Here is a 25,892-nt window from a genome sequence, read left to right as displayed (position 1 = left end):
CATATTTATAGGTCCTAGCCAGCATCGTGGCTCCATCGACACCGCTCTCAACTAGTGTGACCAAGTCATTAGCGTGACCAGGACTACAGCTAAAACCCGGGATGTTATAGTATGAGGAATAAGAGATGGACCAAAATTAGCAAATACATATGTATCGGGTCGGGCATGGATTATCTGCTGGCAAAAAACAATACCCGGCTACTCCCGCTATGTTCTCGAGTCTCGGACGGGCATGCTCACGGGAAAAAAATTACACCCATGCCCGTGCCCATCAGGCCGGGTATCTAAGGATATCTGGACCCGTGTATGTCTAATAGCAAACCTTCTTAGATATATGTTTATATAGTATCCTAATAAGCCCCTACATTAATAAGATTAGCCATGTGGTGTCCTTTTTCCTTCCTCCACACGCACCAGATAAGTTCATGCACCAAAACGAGCATTTTACAAATTCGTCAACTAGATTGCACCTCGTGTACCAGCGATGCAATTTACTATTCATTTATTTATAGCTTGACAAATCTATTGATCTGGTTTTGCTGATAATATTAATTGTATGAATCATTTTTATTTAGATAAAATATATATTTTTTTAAAATTACTAGTACGACACAAACACTTACAACGCACGTACACTCACCTGTATGAACGCACGCACGCAAACTAGGAATAAAAATAGAATGGATATAGTGTTCGTAGAAAAAGATAAAAAAACCGAGCAATGATATAAGGGTTAGAAATATATAAAATTCATCACTTCCATGATAAAGGATAATTAAAGTAGAGACCAAATTTATAAATATTACATATCTTAGTATACTCGCTACACGTATGCACGTCACATCCTAATCAATATCAGTTCATAAAATTAACATTGTCAAGCTATTTTGGTCCTTGTTCGCACGAACTAGATAAATTCATGTATCAAAACTATCATTTCACAAGTTTATACAGTAAGTTACACCGAGCATCACCAACAGTCTACCTATATGATTCCCAAAACTAATTTTGAGAGATTTTAGTCCAAAAGTCAGCTCCAACAGATCTCCTACGCTTCTACCCGAGTTTTGGAGTTCCCTTCCCCCGGTTCCTCGCTCCGTTTATATGCGGGCGCGAAAGTCGCTCCCAATCACGCAATCCCGCCTCTCTCCTTCGTTCCCACGCGTGGGAGATAGCGATCTTTCTGCGCGTGAAAGAAAAAAAACGGAATTTTCTCTTGGTAGTTTAACGTAAGGGCCCACTTTTAAGTTTTGAAGATTGAATTTAGGCTATCTCTTGAAGAGAGGAGTTTTTTCACTTCTTATTTTCAGTTTAGGAAACCAAAAATAAATTTTTAGGAGAAAATTATAGATAATCTGTTGATGATGCTCTAAACAGTACTATCAATGCAATTTACTCGTAAATGAACAAACCCTATGTCTCACAAAATTTTCTTCCCAAAAGGCCTACAGGAACGCGCTAGCTCTTGATTCTGGAGCGATTCCCGCAGCCTAACCAGAAGCCCCATCCAATCCAGGTCGACCAGCGCGGCGGATCCAGAGCCGTAGCTCCTCGGAGTCCCTGTCTCTGTGGACGCTCTCACCCTAATCCGACGCCGGGCCTCTCCGATCTTCCTTCGCCTTGTGCTGTGGCTTCTCTTCCCCCTCTATATATCCCTATCAGCGAGATGCTCCACTCATGGCGGCATCTACAACGGGCTTCCCGGTGAGTTCTTCCGTTTCCCTACTTCTGTAGCTCGTTCTGCTGATTTTTTTTCTTTTGAATCTGGATTGGGCGAACTATGAATCTAGAGTGTTTAAAATCAAATTCGGACAAAGTTTTCTTAATTCCACATTAAATCTAACCGGAAGAAAAATTGAAATTGATATATATTCGAAGAAATTAAGTTCTCAATCTGATACATCAGCTTATTTAGGTTTACAATTATTTATTTAGCAGGCTTCATTTGTAGAGTAGAAAGAGATTACTGCTGCGAAGGTTGTAGCGGTGCTCGACGGGGAGGCCTCGCCCTCCCCGGAGCCGTGGTGTAAGAAAGGAAGGAAGTTTGTAGATTAATTTTTTCTTGATTTATTCCATCACGAACTGGCCTTCTATAGGTGATTACAATCTGCTAATGAATAGGAACTAACTGAAACAAACCTCAAACATTAAGGATAATTCTTATCTAATGCGAGCAACACATGATGGCGAGAACACCGCTGTGGCGCACCATGCGCACTTACTGGTCTCTCGCATTCCTGCGACGTTCCAAGGGAATTCCCCACATAGCAGATGATGATATATGGTAGTATCTTATTTGACCCATACACTAGTCATTTGTGCTCCTTGGTACTAGGTTTTCGTATGGATCAACAACAACCAGCATTGGAGGGAAAGGGGAGAACAAATGGGGCAAGCCATTTCGGAGCAGATGCTTCCCCCCTCATGCCAATGCATCTTTGTACAACACTGCCCAAGGCGACCACTGAGCTGTCACTGAAGAGATGTATCGAGCAGAGAAGAGAGGGGGAATTAATGGGCTCGTTGTTAGCCATTCCGCTGTTGACATGTTCTCGATGACAATCATTGAGAATTCAAGACACCGTGATGGTTCTATATATAGAAATAAGGCCTTTGAAGGACATTTCTGTATCACTAACCGCGATGAGAGTAAGTGATCAAAACCTTCTCCTTCTTTTTCTAATTTGATATGATTTGTTTTAGTACTAATAAATATAATATGGATTCTGGTAACCAAAATGCCAAGTAAATTTGTTACTCTAACTACAATATGATTTCTTTATATTTTCTTCTTTCCTACTATTGTTTTCATTCGTATGTGCAATCAATCCACTTAGGTGAAATCCAAATATTGTTGTAATTCTAGCCGATCCTGCTGCTCATTATGTATATATCTATGGTTCAAACATACCATCTATTATGTAACTGCCTAAGACGGGTCATTTAGGTACCAGTTACTGGTCGGCAGGATATTAATGTAAATTAAAATTTCAATTCTTAAATTTACCAATCAAAAGTTTAAATTTTTGGAGGTTAGGAGACCAATATTTTTGTGAATACCAGTTTTCAAAACCTTAGCTGTACTGCAGCATAAAGCACTAAAGCATCATTCATATCTCTCCAAAAATTATACTGATCCGACAAAACACCTTACAAATATAAAATTAAAATGTAATAGCTAATTAGTTGTTCTCAATCATAAAACACATATACATGATTATGTTAGAAAGCTCTACCTACGTACTCATATGCAAACATGCATTGTTTTTCTAAAATTTCACAAATAACACACATGCCTAAATATTTATGGCCATGAAATGTTCCCAGCATTACCACATATGTATAAGTAGCCATAAAGTGTAATAAGAAAAGCCTACATATTCTTGTCCTAACCAATGTGGCTATTAGACCTAGAGAGTGTATTTGGTGGTGCCGGACTTATTATTCTCTTAATTCTGCGTACTTACTTAAGAACTCATGTTATTTTATTAGAATAGTCCCAGAAAAAACCTATGCTTGACCTATGCTGCAGACATGGGAAACGATCTACTTATTGGCAATATGGAAGTTTAGCATGCTCTAACAAAAGACAATTTGGTCAACTTCAATGTCCCTTTAAATATTTTCCACACAAAATTCGGTACTTAGCACATAATAGGGAAAGCATAATTATCACTTTGTAATAAGCATTGTCTATTGTTATAATTTGTGAGTTGATATCTTTTGGTGAAGCTCGGTTGGAGCCAATGATGTTCTCGGAGCCAACAGATTGCCGACCTAGTTGGGAAACTTGCAGTATGCATTCAGCATGTGCCATGATGCAAATTTTCTCACTAAAGTTGGCTAAAATTCCTATTGACAATGACTGCATACAATTATATGGATACATAGCAGTGCGGGATGATTTGGATAAATTGCTTAATTATGTTGTCAACTATAGCAGGGATAATCCCATCATTATGCGGCAGGTACACATTTTGTTCATGTTCTGTTGATATGGCTTCTAAAATATGCTTGGAGGTGATTAAATATATCCAAAAGTAGGACATGGGAACTTTCGATTTGAAGTCATTATGATATTAGACAAGTCTACTGCTATGGTGAATGACAATTATAATTTTCTTAGACATTAAACTACATAAATACCCTTTCGACTTCTTGTTTCCAATAAATATTTAAGTTCGCAAATCTTCTCCACCTTCAAAATCTTACCTGGATTGTTTCGTGAATACATGAGCCTTAGAGGATCTGCAAATTATGCTTTCATTTTTATTTGTACTCTGGAAAAAAAATATTCACTCATGCCATGATTTTATATGCGATCCGCATATTGATGGTTTTTTGTTTGCATGATAAATTTTGTTGGGTTTCATAACCCTTTAAAATTTACTTTGTGGACAACTTATGTTTATTGGAGAAATTATATATTAGTTTCGAATTAGGCAAAAGTGCCTATATTTTGCATCTTTTGTTGTGAGACAATAAAATGTGGTGCAATGCTCTCGTGTGCTTTCAAGAAAAAAATTGTGGCTCAACCAAGGGGCGCTCTAGTTTTGTGGCTATTTGGATAACACACGCTGGCAATTATCGTAATATGCATGTGTGACTTAAACCAGAGATAAACCGAAAGAAACTTTTGACCTTAATTTGTTTGCTAGACCAAATGGATGACTTAAGCCTGACCAGTTCTGGATCCATCCATTTGCGGATCAAAAGTATGACTTCTTTCATTGTCAACTGAACTGTTGAATTGTCTCGGACTGTTATGAACACTGGTTAGGCCATACAGTAGTTTAGTTAGGAAAGATGAGGCGCACATGGTCTGTTCTAGGTAACGTAGAGAAAAACACTCAAATCAAGGGTAAATTTACCTCTTGTTTAGATTCTCTATCCTGTTTTGGTAAGATGTATAATAGTGGCCACAGATAGTTGCAAAATTATGCGGCATAGCCATAGCTGCGCCAATGATTTTAGTGTCCTACAGCACATGCTACAAAGTACAAACTATCTTGTCACATGGCCAAATTTGCCTATAATTTATGTTACTGTTATTTGAGATCTGCCTATGCTTTGCTAGAAAAGAAATCAAGCTTTGCATTCAGTTTACTATGAGATGCTATTAAATAATTTTAATGATGTTTTAGGGAGATCTGATTGAAATGACTGGCCCCAAGCGAGGCATATCAATGTGTTGCTCTGTTCTATTGGAGTTTGACATGAGGATAAAAAAAGGAGAGCAAGAAAAAGATGACCTACAGTTAATTGATGGAGCAATAGATTATATCGGGCTAATTACAGCAACGTTTCCATTCACAAAACGCATTAATGGTGATTGTGGTGCAGTTGATATCACTTTAGCACGTGTTTACTGGGCCGTAGAGGCCACCATACAAGTTATCATATCAGATGTGCAAAGTGGTTTCAATTTATATCTCAGTTCCTTGTGTTTTGTTAGTGATGTATGGAAAGAAATTCAACTCTTCAATGGCCCTATTGGTGAGTCATGTGGCTTAAGAAGATATGTGGTTGCTGTATCCTTGGACACTTGGATGCATTTGAAGTTGAAGGTAGGCCAAAAAGGCTCTAACCATTATGTTGAACGCTATTGTTCTTTCAAAGCAATCAACCATGGATGTTCCAGTCAACAAATATTGGGTGAGCTTGCATCTATCTCGATGAAGGTGACCTGGTCAACTTTACTAGATTAAACTCCTGGAATGTGTTTCTTACCAACCGTCACAAATAAGTGATGTTTTTATGATGCATGCAGTCAAGATGTTAAACTTTGACCACTAATATCTCTTTGAATATTTAGATTCAACTTTTAGAAATATTACGGCTAGATTTGGCTTCAATAATTGTTTTAATATATTATATTTCCTCTATTTCATATCATAAGCCGTTTTTAGTTTTTTTCTTACTCAAATTTCTTTAGCTTTGGCTAAGTTTTTTGTCTAAGTTTATAGATAAATTTAGCAATATTTACAACACTAAATAAGTCTCATTAAATACAACATTGAATATATATTTTGATAATATGTTGTATTGTATTGAAAGTATTGTTATATTTTTCTATTAACTTGATCAAACTTTTAAAAAATTGATTAGGAAAAAGTCAAACGACTTATGTGATTATAATTGGAGGTAGTACTTACCAGTAAGTATGCACGTGCACCACACGTCTCTACAAATATTAAGCAGCCATGTTTTTGCTGATTAATTTTCCTCTCCTCCGCTATAGGCCATGCTTACATGTGTTGTATGCCTGTATATACATACATGTTGTTACTTTCAAGTGTATGAGTAGGGCTAACCATAAAATTTCAAGTGTATGAGTAGGGCCAAAAAAAAAATAAAAGTGATCCAAAAATTTAGTACTCCCTCCGTACTCGTTTAGGACAACTGTTTAAGTCAAACCTTTGGAATATAAATCATGAATAACTCTTAAGTTGTTGAGTTTGTAATTGTAAAAATTATATGAATAAATTTGTCTTGAAAAATAATTTCATAAAGAGTGAATTGCATATTGGGCTAGTTATTATGACCAAAGTTTCACTTTGGACCATGGCACATCCAACATTTTTAGTTTAGACCAGAGTCTTTTACCTTGGGTTGCACATTAGACCACCCTATCCATTTCCACATCCCCTGTTTCCACTCAGCCACTGCTTGCTCCTACATCAAGATGCTGCTGGCTGCCAATCGTTTGTAACTTTGGCAGTGACATTGGGTCAAGCCGGCAGGTGAGCACAACACCACCAGCCTGAGGTATTGAGAGCTGCGGGGAATTAATGGCCTTGAAGAGAGGAGCTTTGTCTACATTGCCCCTGATCTCGAGCTCGAGCTCCATCTGTGGCCACCTTTGCCAGCTGCGTGCTTGAGCTCGACCTCCGCCTAACATGCCACGTGCTCGAGCTCCACTTGCACCGCTGTGGCGCCTCAACTGCCCTGCCCTGAAGCTACTCTTTTTTCTCCCATGTGTTCTGCTGATTGCTCTTGCAACGGTAGCGGCAGCAGGATCTGGTTTAGTGCTTGATCTAGTCATCAAGCTCCTAATCTAGATGCTCAAGCTCGACGGAAACAACAGATGGGCAGCGAGACTACTATAGGCAGACTGGAAAGGTAAGTGGAGGGAGCGATAGTGGGGATGGGGATGACTTTTCTGGAGGAGGAAGAGAGAAGGGGAAGAGGGAGAGACACACCTGGTCTGGTTGACATGTGAGCGTCTAGTCCAAATTGCATGCTCAAGTAACTATAGCTGGTTGAAAATAAAAATGTTTGATAACACCTAGATCATTGTGAAACAAGGGTAAGAAAATATAGTCCAACATGCAGTTCACTCTTTCATAAAAGTATACATATATCACTTTTCAATAAATATTTTTAGAGAAACAAGAAGTCAAGGTTGTATTTTGGAGACCGTGTCGCTGTCCAAAACGATTTTCTTTACGAGTACCTTTACGAGTACGGAGGGAGTACACTATAGCGAAAATCTTGTTGTCCATTTCTCCAGAAAATTCATTTTAGTTGTCGATGATTCTTCATCTGAAATCTGAAAAAGAAGGAACATACTGAAATTATTAACTGGAAAAAAGGAACATCTGACATCACTACATATTTCGTCCTGGATTGCCAAACAATACCAGAATTGAACACTGTAGGGATCAATATTAATGATCCACGAAACTGCAGAAAAGCCCATCATGCAAACATTTTGCCTCCCAAAATCTATGTTGTGAATTACAAATTATGACCAGAACAATGGTAGTGTTGTCGAACCTGACATTGCCGGCAATGCATTGTAACATCCTGAAAAATCCTGACAATAAAAGTCACTAAAATTTTGAATTTTTTAAAACTTTTGCATCATGTTGGATGTTATGGTTGCTATTGCTTGCCAAACTTTTGCATCAATGTAACTAATCAATCTACAAACAATCAATCGAATCGTTTTTCATATTGCTTTTAGTTTTTTGCTTAGTTTGTCCATCTTTGTCGATTTGCGCTGTAAATCGTCCGCAGCCGCTGCGAAAGTGCGACACCTCTTTTTAAGTTTGTCCTGAAAACCTTCCGTTTTTCCCACGAGATGGGTAGTTGTCTATCGTTCTATCTAGAATTGGCTCCGCAAGCCGGTTTAGTTATCAAAACCCATCTTGATTTAGCTTTGACTAGATTGAGGTGGTTGGCGACTCTACTATCACCGCAAAGCTTTAGGTGCTGTGAAAAGAACATCTGAAATTATTAACTGGAAAAAAGGAACATCTGACATCACTACATATTTCGTCCTGGATTGCCAAACAATACCAGAATTGAACACTGTAGGGATCAATATTAATGATCCACGAAACTGCAGAAAAGCCCATCATGCAAACATTTTGCCTCCCAAAATCTATGTTGTGAATTACAAATTATGACCAGAACAATGGTAGTGTTGTCGAACCTAACATTGCTGGCAATGCATTGTAACATCCTGAAAATTCCTGACAATAAAAATCACTAAAATTTTGAACTTTTTAAAACTTTTGCATCATGTTGGATGTTATGGTTGCTATTGCTTGCCAAACTATAAATTGTCACGATTGAAGATTAAGCTAAAGCTATACAACTACGTAACAATTATAAAAATAAGATATTTATTATGAACCCTATAGATATTTACGCACAACACAACAAAGCCATATAAAGAGAAGGTTAATTACTAATTTAATTTATAGGTCAAATATTAATATTGTGACTGTGTCATGGCATCCACTCATATAAAATAATTGATCACATAAAATAAATTGATCTTTATATATAGAGATTGAATGATGGGAGTATATAATTAAATATTTAGATCAATATTGTGCCAAGTCTCAATTTCTTTTGTGAAATAAATAGATTAAACCTATCCGTGTGTAAATACATTGTTAATACAAATAAACTCGACCAATGTGCCATTGTATTAATATGGTGATATTAGTATATTATAATTAATAATTGTCCAAGCCTACAAGTTATATAGGATAATTATGTTAAACCAACACATGGTGAAAACGAATAAATACCAAAATCCCAAAAGTATAGGAAATCATAAAAGGTATAGTACAATTTAAAAATTTGGACAATATTAATTTTGAACAAAATTCACATTTGAATACTTCATATTGTCGTTAAAATGCATTGGTGAAAATATAAATTGAAATAGACCTTTTTCCTCAATTTATAAAATCAATCAAAAACCCTAAATTTACAGCCTGGCTCTGTTCATTGTGCGCCAGGTGTTCGACTCGGTTCTAACCCGGCCAAACACCCAGCGCAGCATCCGCCTCCCCGTGCACGCGCACGCGCCTTCTCTGCTCGTGCGCCGCATTGGGCGTGCCCGTGCGCCACACCGCGTGGGCCCGCCGCCGACCGAGCCACCGAAAACCCGCGCCAAAGCCGCGCCGCCACGGGAGCGCGCATCAGCAACGTCGCGTCGCCCATCGTCTCGGAGCCGAGGGGTAACGGCCGCGACGTCACCCCCACACCACCCCTAAACCCTATCCAACCGCCCTACACCCGAAAACCCGCCCTCACCAAGCCGCCGCTCTGCCATCGCCATGTGCGCGCATCGCCGTCGCCACGTCCGCCACCTTATCCGAATGCGGATGCCGGGTCCCTCCTCCATTGTAACCAGCGGGTAAAACGGAGCCTTCCTCTCTAGCTAGGGCTAGAACACACAGTATAGGGGTCATAGATGCAATGATCTGCTACAGAACTTTAATGGAAAAGGAGGAGGAAACATAGCCGCGTCAACCTCCCTAATCTAGGCCGTATAGACAGCCATTGAGTGCACCAGCTGCCGATCCTATCCTCCACGCCATCCTGGCTTATCCCCAAGCCAATCCCCCCCATAAAAACTCCATCCCTATCTGCCTTTTCCTCGAATACATTTCATCGAACACCTTGTGAGCATGCTTCATCATCACTGGTTGGAGCCGAAGCCGGCGTAGCTGACCGCGGGAGCTGTGGCTCGGGCCGCCTCTACTTCTTCTGCTGCCTTGCATCAACGCCGGGAGCCGCTGGACGTCGGGGAGAGTGCGTCGAACACCTGCGTGCGCTGCCGACGTCGATTCGCCCCTGCTTCACCCGCACCGTGCCGCGCATCACCGACCTATGCCGTTGCTCCACCGCACGGTAAATACTTGCGCTCTTAGCACCCTCTACTGACCTAGAAACATTTGGCCCCCTCGATTTGAGGTGTGTGTGCCGCTGCTAGCCTGCCGACGGGCCGCCATTGCGCCACCGTTGAGCTCACCGTGGACGGCACTAGTTCCAAACTAACCTAGGCCATATTATTGCATGAATTAGTTCACTAGAGACCCTAGATGGTGAATTTAGGCTCGGTTAGGTTTAATTCGTCCTCTCCCGCGCCATGGCCGAGCTCGCCGTGAGCTCCGTGCCACCCGTCCGTCGCGTCATGCCCCTTGTAGCCGCCGCGCCTCGTTGCTGCCGGCGGTGGGTCTCCGGTGGTGCGCCGCCGCTTCCCTCACCACGGCCGAGCCGTCCCGGCTCGGGCTGGTCGCATTAGCCGTGCGCCCGCGCCGCTGCCCTGCGCGTCGGGAGGAGGAAGACGACCGAGGGAGAGAAAGAAAGGAAGAGAGAGAGAGAAGCTGTGGGCCCCACATAGAGATTAGTGCACAGTAATCACCTATTAATCCAATGCAAATTAATCTATTACACGTGGGATTGGATGATTAGAAAAATCAAAGAAAAATTGATTATGAAGTTACTGTCAATGGCATGCGGGACCCACCGGGATTAAAGGGCTGGTTTGGACCCAGGTCAAATAGGGCCGGTCCCACTTGTCAATGACTCTCTGCATTTTCTATGGGAAAATAAAAACAAAGGAAAAAGAAATGGGGTGACCCTACATGTCAGCCACTGTAATCATGCCCCTCTCGGCTGCACAGTGCCATTTCACAACTGTTTGAATTAATTCAAATTTGAATCTTTAAACAAGCATAGCTCACTCATTTTAGCTCGGATTTAAATGAAACTTGAACCTAAATTCATCTAAAATCAAGATATAGCTGATGGAATCACTTTTGCTATTTATTTTTGTACTGTTGAATTTTGGTGATTTAATTTGAATTCTAATTGAATTCAAATCGAATCTTTCGCACGTACATATAGATTCCGAGGGAGTGGTTGAGTTGACTGCAAAACAAGGACAGCAAGACAGTGAGCAAGGCAAGTCATCACTAATCTTTGAGCATATTGGACCTATTGCGAACTTATTTTGATTTAAATAAAGTTTGCATGCTATTTATATGTGAATGTCCTACTTTGTTATATGCCATACCTTTGATATTGATTATCCATACAATCTTTGTAATCCATAATATCGTGTGTTTTTAGTCAATGCTTGACCAAAGCATGGGTATGATTTGACTGATAAACCTGATGTTTTATTATTTTTTTTCTTTTTACTTCTAACTTGATTGCCATTTTTTTTGAGAATTCCTTCGTAAATCCCACAGCAAAGCACGGGGAATCACCTAGTCAATACTCCCTCCTTCCAAAAGTCTCAGTCGTATTTGGTTTTCTTGTTTTTCCAGATGAGATGGGCGCATTCCACTCTGCATGCATGCATGCAGGCTTTAAATGTGTAGCTGGTCTCTTCGTTAAACATGCATGGATTTAATTCCTCTCAGCAACCGAACAGTATTCTTTTGCATGCATGCAAATCCATCCGTTGCCTATTCGCGAGCGGTGGGCGCGGACGGTTGCGGTGTTGCACACACGCGTATCGTGCATCAACCGAAGCGTCGCTTCCTCTAAATCCATGCAGATGTAGCGATGGTTAAATGCGTCGGAGAGTTCCTTGGTCTTGGAGCAAAACGTAATACGACTGAGACTTTTGGAAGGAGGGAGTATATATGAGTGAGACCAATGTTTACTTGAACTTTATCTTATTTAGTCTTCTTTACATTGAGAACATCAACATAATGAAGGTTTGTATTTATGTGTCTTTATTATTGCTACATGCGTTCTCCATGTGTAGGGAACAAACCCCATTGGTTTTTCTCTAATTATGCATATATTTGTCTCCATTATATATTCCATTATATGCATATATTTGGGGGAGCATATCTTATACATATATCGTGCATGTTCTAGATCCATGTTGTTCACCTATTATCCTACACTACAACAAATCTGGGCTTCTGTGACGATTACCTAATGACAGAACACATATATGTCATAAACAGAGAGGCTGTTTATGACGACTGTTCATAGGATGATAACTGTTTATGACCAAACTGTGTATTTGTCATAATCATCATCATAGTATACTTTGCATGGGCTCTGTGAAGATAGCACGATGACAATAGTGGATCGTCATAAAATATAGAACTATTATATTTTTAAAAAACAAAAAAAATCTTGTTATACTACATTGCTGCTAGATCACAAATCGTTTGTCCTAGGTGGACTCTTCTTGTCTCTCATTTTAGTATTTTAGGATTGAAGTCATCGCTAGTCTTATTTTATGAATAAAAAAATCAGAATTATGGCGTTTCATTTTATGATTGAATGAAAAAACTTTAAAATGGCTATAAGTTGGTTTGAACCTACATTACTACAAGAAATATGACCTTCTATGACGAATTTCTCGTAACATCGGAGCTATTCGTCATTAGCACATTCCATTTTATGACGATTAATTAGTATGAGATGGGGAGGCTTAGTGACGAAAAATTTTGCTTTAAAAATCATGGCTGGAAATATATTTGTAATATTCTACGTGGTCTAAATTATTCTCTGAAATTTTTTTGTGAATTTTCGGAGCTCAATAACTAATTTTCATACCACAAAGTTCATTTTAACCTATTATAATAAATGGAAAACAAATTAAAATTCCTCTCTATGTACTTGGGCCATTTTCGGCCCAAGTATTACTCTCACCCTCCCTCAGCCTGCAGCCCCTCTCTCTCTTCCTCCCTCTTCAGGCCACCGGCCCAGTCCTTTTGCTCCTCCCTTGCAAGGAAGTCTATTTTCCTCCCTCCTCTCAATTCAAATAATTTTTCGGTAGTAAATGATTTCAATTGAAAAAATTGTCAACAAAAAAGTTGTATAACTTATTAAGATCTACAACTTTTGTTTTGGTCATTTTGCTATATGACTTTGGTTCAATAATTTGAATTTGAATTTCAAATTATGATAACTTCAAACAACATTTTCAAATACTAAATAATTTCAACTGAAAAAGTCATCAACAACAAAGTTGTATAAGTCATCAATATCTACAACTTTTGTTTTGGTCATTTTGCTATATGGCTTTGTTTCAATAATTTGAATTTGAATTTCAAATTATGACAACTTCAAACAACATTTTTGAAATACTAAATGATTTCAACTGAAAAAATCATCAACAACAAAGTTGTATAAATCATCAATATCTATAACTTTTATTTTGGTCATTTCTTCATCCGATAAAGTGATGGTAACATTGTTCACAAAATTTACACATCTCTTATATAGTTTATAAACTATAAGAGAGATATATAAATTTTGTGAACAATGTTACTATCACTTTATCGGATGAAGAAAAAACCAAAATAAAAGTTATAGATATTGATGTTATAACTTTGTTTTTGATGACTTTTTTATTTGAAGTCGTTCACTAATAAAAAATTATATTTGAAGTTCTCAAACTTTGAATTTTTCAAATTTCAAATTATTCAAATAGAGTCAGATGGAGAAATGACCAAAATAAAAATTTTGCATCTCGATAAGTTCTACAACTTTGGTTTTGGTGACTTTTCCATTTAAAATTATTTATTAAACCCAATTTTTGTTTGAAGTTGTTAAATTTTGAAAATTTAAAATTTGAATTGTTCAAATGAACTTATTTGTAAAAAGGACCAATACAATAGTTGTAGATCTCGATGAGTTCTACAATTTTGTTGTTTATGATTTTTGCATTTGAAACATAAAAATCAGTCTAAAATTAAATTTAAAGTTCTCATAAATTAAAATTAAAAAGTACAAGATATTATTTGTATTTTTTTTTGAAAAAAAAGTTAATGCTGGAGAGGCGCCAAAATTTTGGTGTGGCTGGAACCAAATTTTTAGGCGCCAATCTTGGCGGTCATGCCAAAAATAAAATTTAAGGTGAAATGTTCGTTTTATCCATACAATTTGGTAAATACTGTTAAGGGTGTGTTTGGTTGAGCTTTTCAACCTGCTTTTGCTTTTGCAAAAGCTAAAAGCCAACCAAAGGGCTCAAAAGCCACAGCTACTTTTGCCAAAAGCCAGCTTTTGGTGTAGTACAACTCAAAAGCACCTCTACCCCTGCTTTCACCTGCTTTTGGGGAAAAAAAATTACCCACCTATACCATTAAAAAAAACGGTTCGCTTCTTTTCTCTCCCATCCTTCTCCCTCCTCCTCACTTCGCCGTCGCTGCCGCTCCTCCTCGCCCGAGGCCGACGCCGCCACCGCCGAGGACTCCGACGACGCCACAGCCGACTCCGTCGTCGCTCCTCCTCACCATCGAGGCCGACTCCGCCGATGCCCGAGGCCGATACCGCCGCCGCCGCCGACTCCGCCGCCGCCCGCGTCTACCTCCCCTCCACCGCCGCCGCCGAGGACTCCTCCGCCGCCGTGCGATCTGCCTCCCCGCCGCCGCCCGAGGCCTCCGCCGCCGCCGCCGATGTCTCCGACGACGCCGCGGCCGACTCCGCCGCCCGCGTCTACCTCCCCTCCACCGCCGCCGCCGAGGACTCCTCCGCCGCCGTGCGATCTGCCTCCCCGCCGCCGCCCGAGGCCTCCGCCGCCGCCGCCGAAGTCTCCGACGACGCCGCGGCCGACTCCGCCGCCGCCCGTGTCTACTCCCCTTCGCCGCCGCCGCCGCCGAGGACTCTGCCGTCGCCGTTGAGGCCGAATCCGTCGCCGGCTCGCCGCCGAGGCCGACTCCGACACAGCCGAGGTCGACTCCCGCGCGTTCGACTCCGCCACCGCTCGCGTTTGCCTCCCCGCCGCCGCCGGGCCGCCGAGGTCGACTCAGCCGCCACGCGCGTCTGCCTCCCGCGCATCTGCCTCCTCCTCCGCCGCCGCGCGCGTCTTCCGCCGCCGCCGAGGCCAACGCCGCGCTGCCGACGCCATGCGCGTCATTTTTTTCTTTCCTCTTTTTTTCCCTTCTTTTCCGACGGCGACTACCACTGCCGCCGCGACTCCTCCTCCAACGGCTCATCCGCCGCGGCGGTCTCTCCTCCCTATTCCCCTACCTCAGCGTCCCCCGGAGGTCGGCGGCCTATGGGTACGGGGTGCTCGTCGCCTCGTCCCGCACCACGGGCGGGAAGCCACTCACCTACATCCCGTAGGCGGCGGCAGGCCGGCCTCAGGGCCACCAGATCTGGCCTCCCGCCGGCCAGATCCAGCGAGGAGCATGGGGCAGGGCACTCCCGGAGGCATGGGCAAGCAGGGTGGCACCCCCGGTGAGCGCAAGTCTGGCGGCGACGGCGACAAGAAGGAGCGCACGTTCGAGCCCCCCCCCCCCCCCCCCCCCCGCGGCGCCCTCCGGCGAAAAAGTTACCGGTGGCGGCGGCGTCCACCATGCAATGGAGCACCGACCATGACAGGGCTCTCCGCTCCCGCCACCCCAGTCAGTACACTAGACAAGTCCCTTCACTTCATCTCCCTCACTCTTAAATCTCAATCTCCCCCAACCCCCGCGACGTAAGTGAGGTCAAAACCCTGGTCTCCGGAGCGGAGTTGCTAGATCTGGGGGGTTTGATTTTATTTGTTTTACTCGTGTGAGAGCTCGTGTAGTTGGCGATTCCTCCGCGTGGGAAGCTTAGATTAGTGTGTGGTCTAGTCGCGTCTCGCAGATACGATCGAACACTACGATGAATTCGTGTTTCTGGTGTTCCTTTACGGATGAAATTGATCGAAGTGTTTCTGGCTATGAACTGCTTCGTGCCAAAATTCCTGCCTCTGTTTAGCTGTAATTTGAACTGTGTGTGTAACCCTAGCAGTCTAGCCCCCTAGAACTCATTCATTCATTCATTCATGCTGTTACCTTTTCAGTAAGAGCTAAAGCTAATTCCTAAATTTGTCCGGGGACCAAGCTAGTCCTGTTTTATGTAGCAGCTCCTATTTTCATAGCTTCCAGCTGATTCCTGCTAGTATAATACTATAATTTATAATATGAATATGCCATGGACTGTTTTATTGTGGCTGGCTGTTTTCGTCTGCACAAGTATTGTGTCTCACTGCTTGCCTTTCTTTCCTCCGTTGATTTTATTGTTCTATGTTATATTGGAATCTAGTAAGCTAACACAGTGCACCGACTTTTATAATAGCATCTTGTATATAGGATGAGCTCATAGGTAAAAATGTGATGATACTCTCGATGCTATCTGTCGACTTTATGTTCTGAAATTGAACTTACCAATAAAGCTGGCTAATGTTCTGAAATGGAGTAGTAGAACATAAGGGACTAATGATATATTTTGCTTTATACATCGATCTTAGCTGGATGCTCTGCATTGTTTTTTTTTCTTCCAGTTGTTTTCACCACATTGGTAAGTGTTGGCAACTTTTTTGACAAGTCGACAAGCACGATCGCAACACCTAAATGCCTTGCGGTGGTATGGAGTCGCCAACCACCTCAATCTAGCCAAACGGCCAAATCAAGATGGGTTTTGAGGAAAAACAGCTAAACCGGCTAGCGGAGCCGATTTAGAGATCAAAATCAGCCTCTAGGCCGATTTAGATCGATATGAGGATAACTACCCGTCTCGTGGGCAAAACGGAAGGTTTTCAGGACAAACCTACAAAGAGGTGTCGCACTCTCGCAGCGGCGGTGGATGGTTTACGGCGCAAACCGACAAAGATGGACTAAACTGGGGTAAAATAGAAAAACATAGTAAAAAAAACAATTCAAGTAAATTCTATTCAGGGGTTTTACAATGAACCGGCATTGTCCGTTAAATAGGGGTTGGTCTTGCCCTCTACAGGCCCTCCTCTATGTCCAACTCGGGATAGAAACCAATGGAAACACGAAACATGCCTTCCCGAGCAAGGAAACCCGAGACCCGACGAAAACAGACTCGGACTCGGACCCTGCCGGTCTGACCACCCACATACCTGCAGTCAGATCGCCCATACACCTGCGGTCTGACCGGCCCTGTGAAGGAAAACCGGTACTTTCCAAACTTTGGCAATTTTCCTCTATTTCGTCCATAGGTGCCAAATTTGGGTGTAAACACATACCCCCGTCTTTTTGGTGAACATACGTGAACCTAAAAGCATAGAACATGTTATCTCAGGGCGATAATCTAATTACCGGCCATAGGACTTCCTAAGCATCTTGCCAAATGCTCGGGAAGTATTTCTTCAAGTATTTCCCATTGATTGCTCTCTGAAAACACCGTCTTGAAGTATCTTCATCTCCTCAAAGTCTTCAAACGCTTGTTGATGACGTCTTCAAAATTGCCTTCTATCAAAGGTATTGTAATCTTCAATCAACAAGTCGTCTTGCTTGAAATACTGAAGAAAGCCAAGATTTACCTCAACCGACAAAACAGCTTTTTGTCTATAAACCAACTCAAAAGGAGTGACTTTAGTAGCATCATGTTTAAATATCCCATGAACCCATAATGCCTCTGAAAGCACCTCATATCACTTCTTTGAGTGTTCTTCAATTTTCCTTTCGACTAATTTCAACAATATTTTATTACCCGACTCGGCTTATCCATTAGCCTGAGCGTAGTAAAGAGAAGAACTCAACAACTTAAAATCATAAAATTCGGCAAAACTTCTCACCTCCTTGGACATAAAAGAAGATCTTCGATCAAAGTTTAAGGAATACCGAATCTATGAACAATATGCTTTAAAAATAAAGTCAATTACCTCCGTGTAAGTAATATTCTCGAGCGGCACAGCTTCGGCCCACTTAGTGAAGTAACCCATTGCAACTAGCACGAACCAATGCCCTTTTGATGACGAAGGATAAACTTGACCAATGAAATCTAAAGCCCAACCTCGGAACGGCCATAGTTTAATGATAGGATTCAACACAGCGGTAGGCGCTAATTGAACATTGCCGATCCGTTAACAAGCTTCACTCCCTCTATAGCATTTGAAACAATCATCAATTATTTTCGGCCAATGAAACCCCACTCTCCTAAGCAACCAATTTATCCTATGGGCCGATTGATGAATTCCACAAATCCCTACGTGAACTTCTCCCATAGCAACTCTAGATTGATCATTATCCAATCACTTTAATAGCACTCCATCTATATTTCGGCGATATAACTCTCCATCAAGCAAAGTGTATTTGAACTCTTGCCGCTGAATTTTTGATCAACCTTAAGACTAGGATCTTTCAAATATTCTATTCAAAGGAATTCTCCAAGCTATTTCTAACTCATGGGCACAAATGTCCGAATTCACAATTAATTCGGCCTTTTAATCAATTGTAACGTGCCCCCCAGCCCCTGTCCGGGATCGGTCAGACCGGCCACACAATACCGGTCAGACCGCCCTATCTACCCGGTCAGACCGGTCATGCAGAGCTGGTCAGACCGCCGGTACCACCGGTCAGACCGGCCGTGCAATGCCGGTCAGACCGCCCCTGGTCTATGACTTTGCTAATTTCGTCCAAACTTTTGAAATCAAGCATCGGCCTTTAGTATATAATTTTTTTTCACATAATAGCCAGATGCTTGGTGTATCAAATTATTGGACCAAAATTCCTTCTCTCTAGACATATGAAAAACTATAACATCCAACTAACATGTCTAGATGAATACTAATTCAAATGGCTTTTGAAACAATAATCATCATGGCATCAAAACACTTAGCCAATTGAAGTATGATCAATAATGAATCACCAAAATCATATGTGTCACATGCATAGATTCGAATAAACTACAAATGTAAGTAATCGGCTTGAGCATGTATGCAAAATATTAATAATCCCAATGTTCCTAAAGAAAACCACTCTAGAGCAAATCATCATATTCACCATTGACATTAGCGGAATTACTAAGCAAAATTTTCATGGTGCAATAAATATGAAATCTATATATTATATGGCGATCCATAAAAACATCCATAATTTGGCTTCAAATAAATATCAAAGACTCATGAGCCAAATCATACATTCAAACAAATTATATGCCAACTTACCAATTCCACTAATTAGAACTGGTATTTGCAACATGTATGTATAATATCAATTTGATAAGCAAAAACACACATGTGCTAGATAGTAAGCAATGTTCTAACATGGCATAGGCATATAATATGATGATGAACACAATAAACCCATACATTGCCTTAGCATCCAACAAACGACAGCTCAAAGATGTGATGTTGTATCTATCGCCGTTCATCCTCTCTTGGTTCCTTCATAAGCATAATAATGTCTTGCCCCCCAAGCAAAATCGGCTTTCTCGACTGCACGATTTCAAAGGCAAGACGAACACCGCACCAACATCCACAGCATCATGTGAAGGAGACTTATTTTTTAAGGGAAAATTTGAACCATGCCACACAAATTTTGCAAAATTTGTAATATGCCATCCTGACCCACATGTCATTGACTCATGTGGGTCCTACATGTCATTGAGATACGGGTGGCATATCTCAAATTTTGCAAAATTAGGGTGGCATGGTTCCAACAAACCCTTTTTTTAATGACCGATGATTCTTCTCTCATCAAATTGAATCCATCACTACTCCATGAAATCACCGATCTTTTAACTTTTACTTCTTTAGGTCTCCACACTCGCTTAGGTGTCGTTCGAGGCTCTAAATTATTACATGTTTTATTCTCTACATCTTCGGCGTCTTTTTCTTTTTGACCTATGGCTCGAAGACGCTGTAGCCTCCTCTTTTGAGAGCGAGATAAGCCAGAAGGTATCCACTTCGGCTGTGGTTGTTTTCCAGGAGCTAAACAATGATTCTTAATAGTTTTGGGCGAAGTAGAAGCTCCTGTGTTGCTCTCAATTTTCCCGCTCACCTTTAATGCCCCTCGGTCTGATCGGCCTCTGGGCCCGGTCAGACCGGCTGCAAGCCGTCGGTTAGACCGGCCAGGAGGGTTGGTCAGACCGGCCGTAGTCTGGCGATCAGACCGGCCAGACGCCTCGGTCAGACCGCCGATGTGGACAGTAACGGTATCGGCTTCAATCTTCTCCGCTTGTATAGTTTTCGCCGCATCTCGAGTAGGCATAGTTATTAAGACCGGACCGGTAATTGAACCGGTGAGGCTCTCGGTTCAATGGTTCACTGGTTCAACCGGTTAGGCCGTTGGTCTAATCCGGTTCAATACGTGTTAAATATATTAATCATTCTGTCCAAACACAAGGCGCTTGGTAGCGTGGTGGTTCGGTGAGTTAGCTTCCTCCCATGTGGTCCTGGGTTCTAATTCACCCTAGCGCGTATTTTCACTCATTTTTCTCCCCCACCAGCGCGTGCCCATGCGGCCATGCACGCGCTTCGTCGCCAGCCGTCAAGAGCCCGGTTCAAAGCGGTTTTTATTCCCGGTTTAATAGCGGTTTTTCTCCGAAACCGGGCGGTCTAGCCGGTTCATAGCCGGCTCAATTGCATACCGGTCTTTTACCTGGACCGGACCGGCGGGGGCTCTGGTTCCGGTTTTTTCCGGTCCGACCACCGGTCCGGTCCGGTCTTAATAACTGTGCCAGTAGGTACTTGAACATCTTTTACCTGGACCGGACCGGCGGGGGCTCTGGTTCCGGTTTTTTCCGGTCTGACCACCGGTCCGGTCCGGTCTTAATAACTGTGCCAGTAGGTACTTGAACATCTTGAGATTCCTCCTTAATAGTGACGACCTCCGGAGCTTTGGCTTCTTTTCTCACCCACACCTTCTTTACCTTTTTCACCTTTGATCCACCGGACCGATTCTTTTGTGGGAAACGGTCTTGACTAGAGTTAAATGAATGAGTTGGTACTGACCTAGGTGATTCCTTCCACTCTTGATAATACGGCATAGGTGGTTGATGCATCCACAGCATATAATACATAAAAGGATAACCAAATGGTGACATTGGATATGGATACCATGGCATCACTACCGGAGGTTTGTATGGAGTTGGTATAGTTGATGGCTCCGATTGCTTTGGTGTTTGACCAAATCTTTTTCTACAAGATGATCTTGGTCTTTTTGAATCACTAGTTTGATTATCAAATCATTGACCGGCTAATCCTTTATTGTACTTAGCCATAAGCATCTCAAAAGTGAGCTTCGGCTTTTTGGTCTTTTGGGAACTAGATGACTCACCCTTTGCAACTTTATGATCTTCGGCCTTCGCATTTTTTATCCTATTCTTGGGCCGAGGATCCCCAATAATAACACTTTTCCCTTTCTTTTTGCCAACATCAATAAAACTAACAGGGAGAGGATCACTAACAATTCCGGTCTTAGGCATAGATGTAACCGAAATAGTTTCACAAGTGACCGATGAAGTATCAATCGGTCTTTGCTCCATCAAGCTTGCATCTTTAAAATAATCATGAAACTCATGCTCCATTTATGACCATGTAGAAATTGAATTAGGAGCAAGTAAACTATACCATGTAGATGCAAAGTTTGACAAAGAAAGAGGAAACAATTTTAACTTAAGCAAATCATTACTACCGACCTTACCACATTGATCAATAAATTGGCCGATATGCTCCATTGTAGTCATAGCATTCTCACCTGTGAATTTCATGAAGTTGGGCACCTCAAATCCTTACGGATATGGGACCGAATCTACATGTTCAAGATACATGCATAACTATTTTAGATTCTATCTCACTACTATCCCGCAAGACATTATCATTATCTTTTCCAACATCCACATGACTGATTTGTGATTCGGTCTTAGGTGACAATGCTATTTCACTTTCGCTTGTGATATAATCCAAACCGTCACTTGGTTCGGCTATATTTTCAATGATGTCATTGTCTAAACTAGCAACACAATCCGAACCATCACTTGGTTCGGCTATTCCATTATTGTCTAATTTAGTAACACAATCTGAACCAACACTTGGTTCGGCTATAATGGTTGTTGCATTATCATCCAAGCTAGTAAGACAATCCGAACCAACATTTGGTTCGGCTATAATCGCTATGGCATCATTGCAAAAATTATTAACACAATTCGAACCGTCGCTTGGTTCGGCTACACATGATATTGCACTATCATCTAAACTAGCATTTAAGCTATTATCATCCACCCGGCTTTCCTGAGCCAGTGCTTCATGCAACACATAACACATGATCAACATTAAGAAATATTTGGCCATTCAACCTCTCTTTAATAGAATCAAGCAATCCATCATATGCAATGTTGGCCAAATCTTGTCAGTTATTTTCAAACTAAAACATCGGCTTTTAATATCTCTAAACCTTTCAATATAATCAATGACAGATTCATTTTATTTTTGCCTAACCGATGTTAAATCAGACAACCTAAGCTCAGTTTTACCAGTGCAAAAATGATCATGAATTTTTTGTTCTAATTGAGCCCAAGTATAAATATAATTTGCCGGTAAAGAAGTAAACCATGTAAATGCGGTACCGGACAAAGATAAAGAAAACAAGCGCAATTTAAAAGTATCACTATTAGCCTCACCACATTGCGCTAAAAATTGACCTACATGCTCCCATGTGGTCCTACTATCTTCACCACTAAACTTGGTAAATTCGGGAACTCTATAATTACGAGGAAATGGCACATTATCATAATAGTCAGGATACGGCTTTTGGTAAACCTTAGCACAATTCCTAGTTTCAATCCCGAATTTATCCCTAATAATCCCACTAGTTATTTCCTCCATATTATCAGGCCTATGTTGATTTGGTGGTGGATTTGGTGGCCTAATAGGTTGTGTTTGCGGCGCAATATGATTATATTGGCCTTGCCTAGTATCGGGATGATACCCCCTAGCAACATCATTATAAGCATTAGGAACATGTGGGGGAACTTGGGGATTAGTCGCAGCAGTAGATACAGGAGGATTAAATGTTCTAAGATGATACAAATAACTAGAATTGGTCATTGGATCTATCCCCTGAATCGGTATGATTGCGTCGGTCTGACCGGTCTAGGGCCCGGTCTGAGCGACATCCAGAGGCGCGGTCAGACCGGCCTGAGTCCCGGTCTGACTGCCGGGATAATACCCGGTCGGACCGGCCGTTTGGCTGGTCGGACCGACGGTGAAGTCGCGGTTTGACCGGCCATCAGGCCCGGTCAGACCGGCTATATGCGCCACTCCATTGGTTCCACTACTTGTTTGATCTATAGGAGCTTGGCTAGCAGTGGTAGAGGCTTTATCTTTTACCATAAAATCGGCCAAGAGAGGGCCGACTTTAAATCTTAAAAACTCATCAAATTTACCCTCAAAAGTTGCATCTAACCTATCTTTAAAAACAGTCATAGATGAATCTATTGTAGATGCTACTTGTTGGATAGATTGTGTTACCTCTTCATTGCTTACAAAATCGGAAGCGAACTTAGGACGTGGCCCGGGCTTGGTCATCACGCCTTGACGAGTCCTAGTGCACGCCCTCATCAACGCCTCCTGTGTGATCTCCTTGATGTACTCCTCCATGGACTTGCGGTCTTCTCCTTCGAAATCATCCAATGTGATCGGCATGATCTCGTTCTCGCTCATCATGGTTGATGAAGAAATTCCTTGATTAATTTCGGCCATATAGCTCATAGCCGAAATATTTGACTAAATAAATTAATATACGGTGTTGATTTTTCCTTTGAATATAACAAGCGTGTGTGCAACTAAAATAGAATTGCTTCTGTCTCCTCGTGTGTAAGCAAAAATTCAGAAATTCGATCTCACAATAACAGCCGAAACAATATGAATCGGCTTTGATTTTTTTTTAATTCTCTTCAGTAGATGTGCTAATGTATGTGCTAACAGATTGATGTTGCTTCTGCTGCTTGTGACCCGGTAGATCGGCTCTAGTAGCCTGATCTTTTCTCTGTTGCCGTGTGAAACAATAAGGAAACGTTGCTAAGCCGTCTGCTGCTTCCTGATAATGATTTTCGATACACACGGCAAGTGCTTATATGAATTTGATGACGACCAAATAGCTTCGCCGCCGAATAGATTAATCCAGCGATAAGAACAGTGCAGCGACTAATTAAGGTATAGATTAATTTCGGCCGTTTGGCCGAAACAAACTATTCGACGAGATGACTAGATTAAACAAAATTCGGCCGTGATATGGCCGGTTACATCGTTCCCCAGCGGAGTCGTCAAAAATCGTGTTGACTTTTTTGACAAGTCGACAAGCACGATCGCAACACCTAAACGCCTTGCGGTCGTATGGAGTCGCCAACCATCTCAATCTAGCCAAACGGCCAAATCAAGATGGGTTTTGAGGAAAAACAGCTAAACCGGCTAGCGGAGCCGATTTAGAGATCAAAATCAGCCTCTAGGCCGATTTAGATCGATATGAGGATAACTACCCGTCTCGTGGGCAAAACGGAAGGTTTTCAGGACAAACCTACAAAGAGATGTCGCACTCTCGCAGTGGCGGCGGACGGTTTACGGCGCAAACCGACGAAGATGGACTAAACTGGGGTAAAATAGAAAAACATAGTAAAAGAACGATTCAAGTAAATTCTATTTGGGGGTTTTACAATGAACCGGCCTTGTCCCTTAAATAGGGGTTGGTTTTGCCCTCTACAGGCCCTCCTCCATGTCCAACTCGGGATAGAAACCAATGGAAACACAAAACATGTCTTCCCGAGCAAGGAAACCTGAGACCCGACGAAAACAGACTTGGACTCAGACCCTGCTGGTCTGACCGCCCACATACCTGTGGTCAGACCGGCCCTACTAGCCGGTCAGACCGCCCATATACCAGCGGTCTGACCGGCCCCGTGAAGGAAACCCGGTACTTTCCAAACTTTGGCAATTTTCCTCTATTTCGTCCATAGGTGCCAAATTTGGGTGTAAACAGTAAGTTCAATTTTTGCACGAGATGTCGGAGTCTTTTTATGCTATCTGAAACATGTAAGATTGACCAAGCAGATGCCTTTTTTTTAAGGGCTTTTACAGTGATCTCCTTTAGTAGTATAAATCTAAGACATTGATTTATAAGTTCTACTGCTAGTGGTTAAGGTGGTAGTATAAATAGATATAGTCCATCGGATGAGAAAATATGAAAGGTCTAGATTGATTCTGCTACTCCTAGATCCGCTGTAAAACTTGTCTTTTCTTTTATACATTTGGAATCTCCAAGGACACAGTTGTGTAGTGAGGTAAGATGTGCTATTTTTTTTAATTAATAAGATGTGATAAATCGTAATGAACCTTTATTTATATAATAATGCAAAACTGAAACCTTGCTTTAATTGCTAGGAGGATATGCATGCCCGGGAATCCCTCACTTCACCATCAGGACCTCCTTCGACAAATAATAGCATTTGGACAAGGTCAGATCAATCCTCCCTAAGCTAGTTGTATGCTCAGGTACATAGCTTTAACTTGTTTCTTGTGCATTTGCATCCATATCAAGCCTATTGTACTGTTTCATTGGTGGCTGAATTTTTTGTTCATGGTGTGTATCAAAATTGCCTATTTCAATTTACTTGATGGATTATTTATAGTTGTTGTTACTGTGAAATTAGATATTGTTTAGTTGTGACTGGAAAAGAGCCATTTCATTGATTAATCTAGATACTCTATTTTTTCTGGATTATTAGCTGCAAAAGAGCCATTTGTTTGGATTTAGTTGTGACTAGAAAAGAGCCATTTGTTTGGACTTGCTGGAAAAGAGCCATATCAATATATTGTTATTACTCAATTTACCTGCTGGATTATTACTCTCTAAACACTGTTTGCTCATTTGTTTGCCTCCAAATCCAAACAAAAT

The 25,892-nt window shown here is 41.6% G+C and overlaps 2 protein-coding genes and 1 long non-coding RNA gene across 3 annotated transcripts; all 3 read left to right on the top strand.

The window, feature by feature from the left end:
- The first annotated feature begins 1,467 nt into the window (after nucleotides 1-1,467).
- LOC4346494 (uncharacterized) lies at nucleotides 1,468-5,858 on the top strand. The gene is made up of 4 exons (XM_015757005.3): nucleotides 1,468-1,704; nucleotides 2,336-2,649; nucleotides 3,733-3,968; nucleotides 5,145-5,858. Exons 2-4 carry the CDS (start codon nucleotides 2,484-2,486, stop codon nucleotides 5,706-5,708), a joined length of 966 nt encoding a protein of 321 aa, XP_015612491.1. The 5' UTR covers nucleotides 1,468-1,704; nucleotides 2,336-2,483; the 3' UTR covers nucleotides 5,709-5,858.
- A 4,048-nt stretch (nucleotides 5,859-9,906) lies between these two features.
- On the top strand, nucleotides 9,907-11,447 carry LOC9272125 (uncharacterized). Its single transcript, XR_001540138.3, has 2 exons — nucleotides 9,907-10,158; nucleotides 11,158-11,447. It is a non-coding gene; the product is annotated as an uncharacterized lncRNA (long non-coding RNA).
- A 1,282-nt stretch (nucleotides 11,448-12,729) lies between these two features.
- Nucleotides 12,730-16,208, top strand: LOC9271578 (uncharacterized). The gene has a single exon (XM_015757006.3). The coding sequence runs from the start codon at nucleotides 14,540-14,542 to the stop codon at nucleotides 15,467-15,469; it is 930 nt and encodes a 309-aa protein (XP_015612492.1). The 5' UTR covers nucleotides 12,730-14,539; the 3' UTR covers nucleotides 15,470-16,208.
- The last annotated feature ends 9,684 nt before the right edge of the window (nucleotides 16,209-25,892 follow it).

Source organism: Oryza sativa, chromosome 9 (assembly GCF_034140825.1).
Source record: "Oryza sativa Japonica Group chromosome 9, ASM3414082v1".
Taxonomy (NCBI): Eukaryota; Viridiplantae; Streptophyta; class Magnoliopsida; order Poales; family Poaceae; genus Oryza; species Oryza sativa.
This window is presented reverse-complemented; position numbering and strand designations above follow the sequence as displayed.

Coding starts and splice junctions, on each gene's coding strand:
- LOC4346494 (XM_015757005.3), top strand. CDS start 2,484: ATGTATCGAGCAGAGAAGAGAGGGGGAATTAATGGGCTCGTTGTTAGC. Junction 2,650..3,732: donor TATCACTAACCGCGATGAGA/GTAAGTGATCAA, acceptor CTTTTGGTGAAG/CTCGGTTGGAGCCAATGATG. Junction 3,969..5,144: donor ATCCCATCATTATGCGGCAG/GTACACATTTTG, acceptor ATGATGTTTTAG/GGAGATCTGATTGAAATGAC.
- LOC9271578 (XM_015757006.3), top strand. CDS start 14,540: ATGCCCGAGGCCGATACCGCCGCCGCCGCCGACTCCGCCGCCGCCCGC.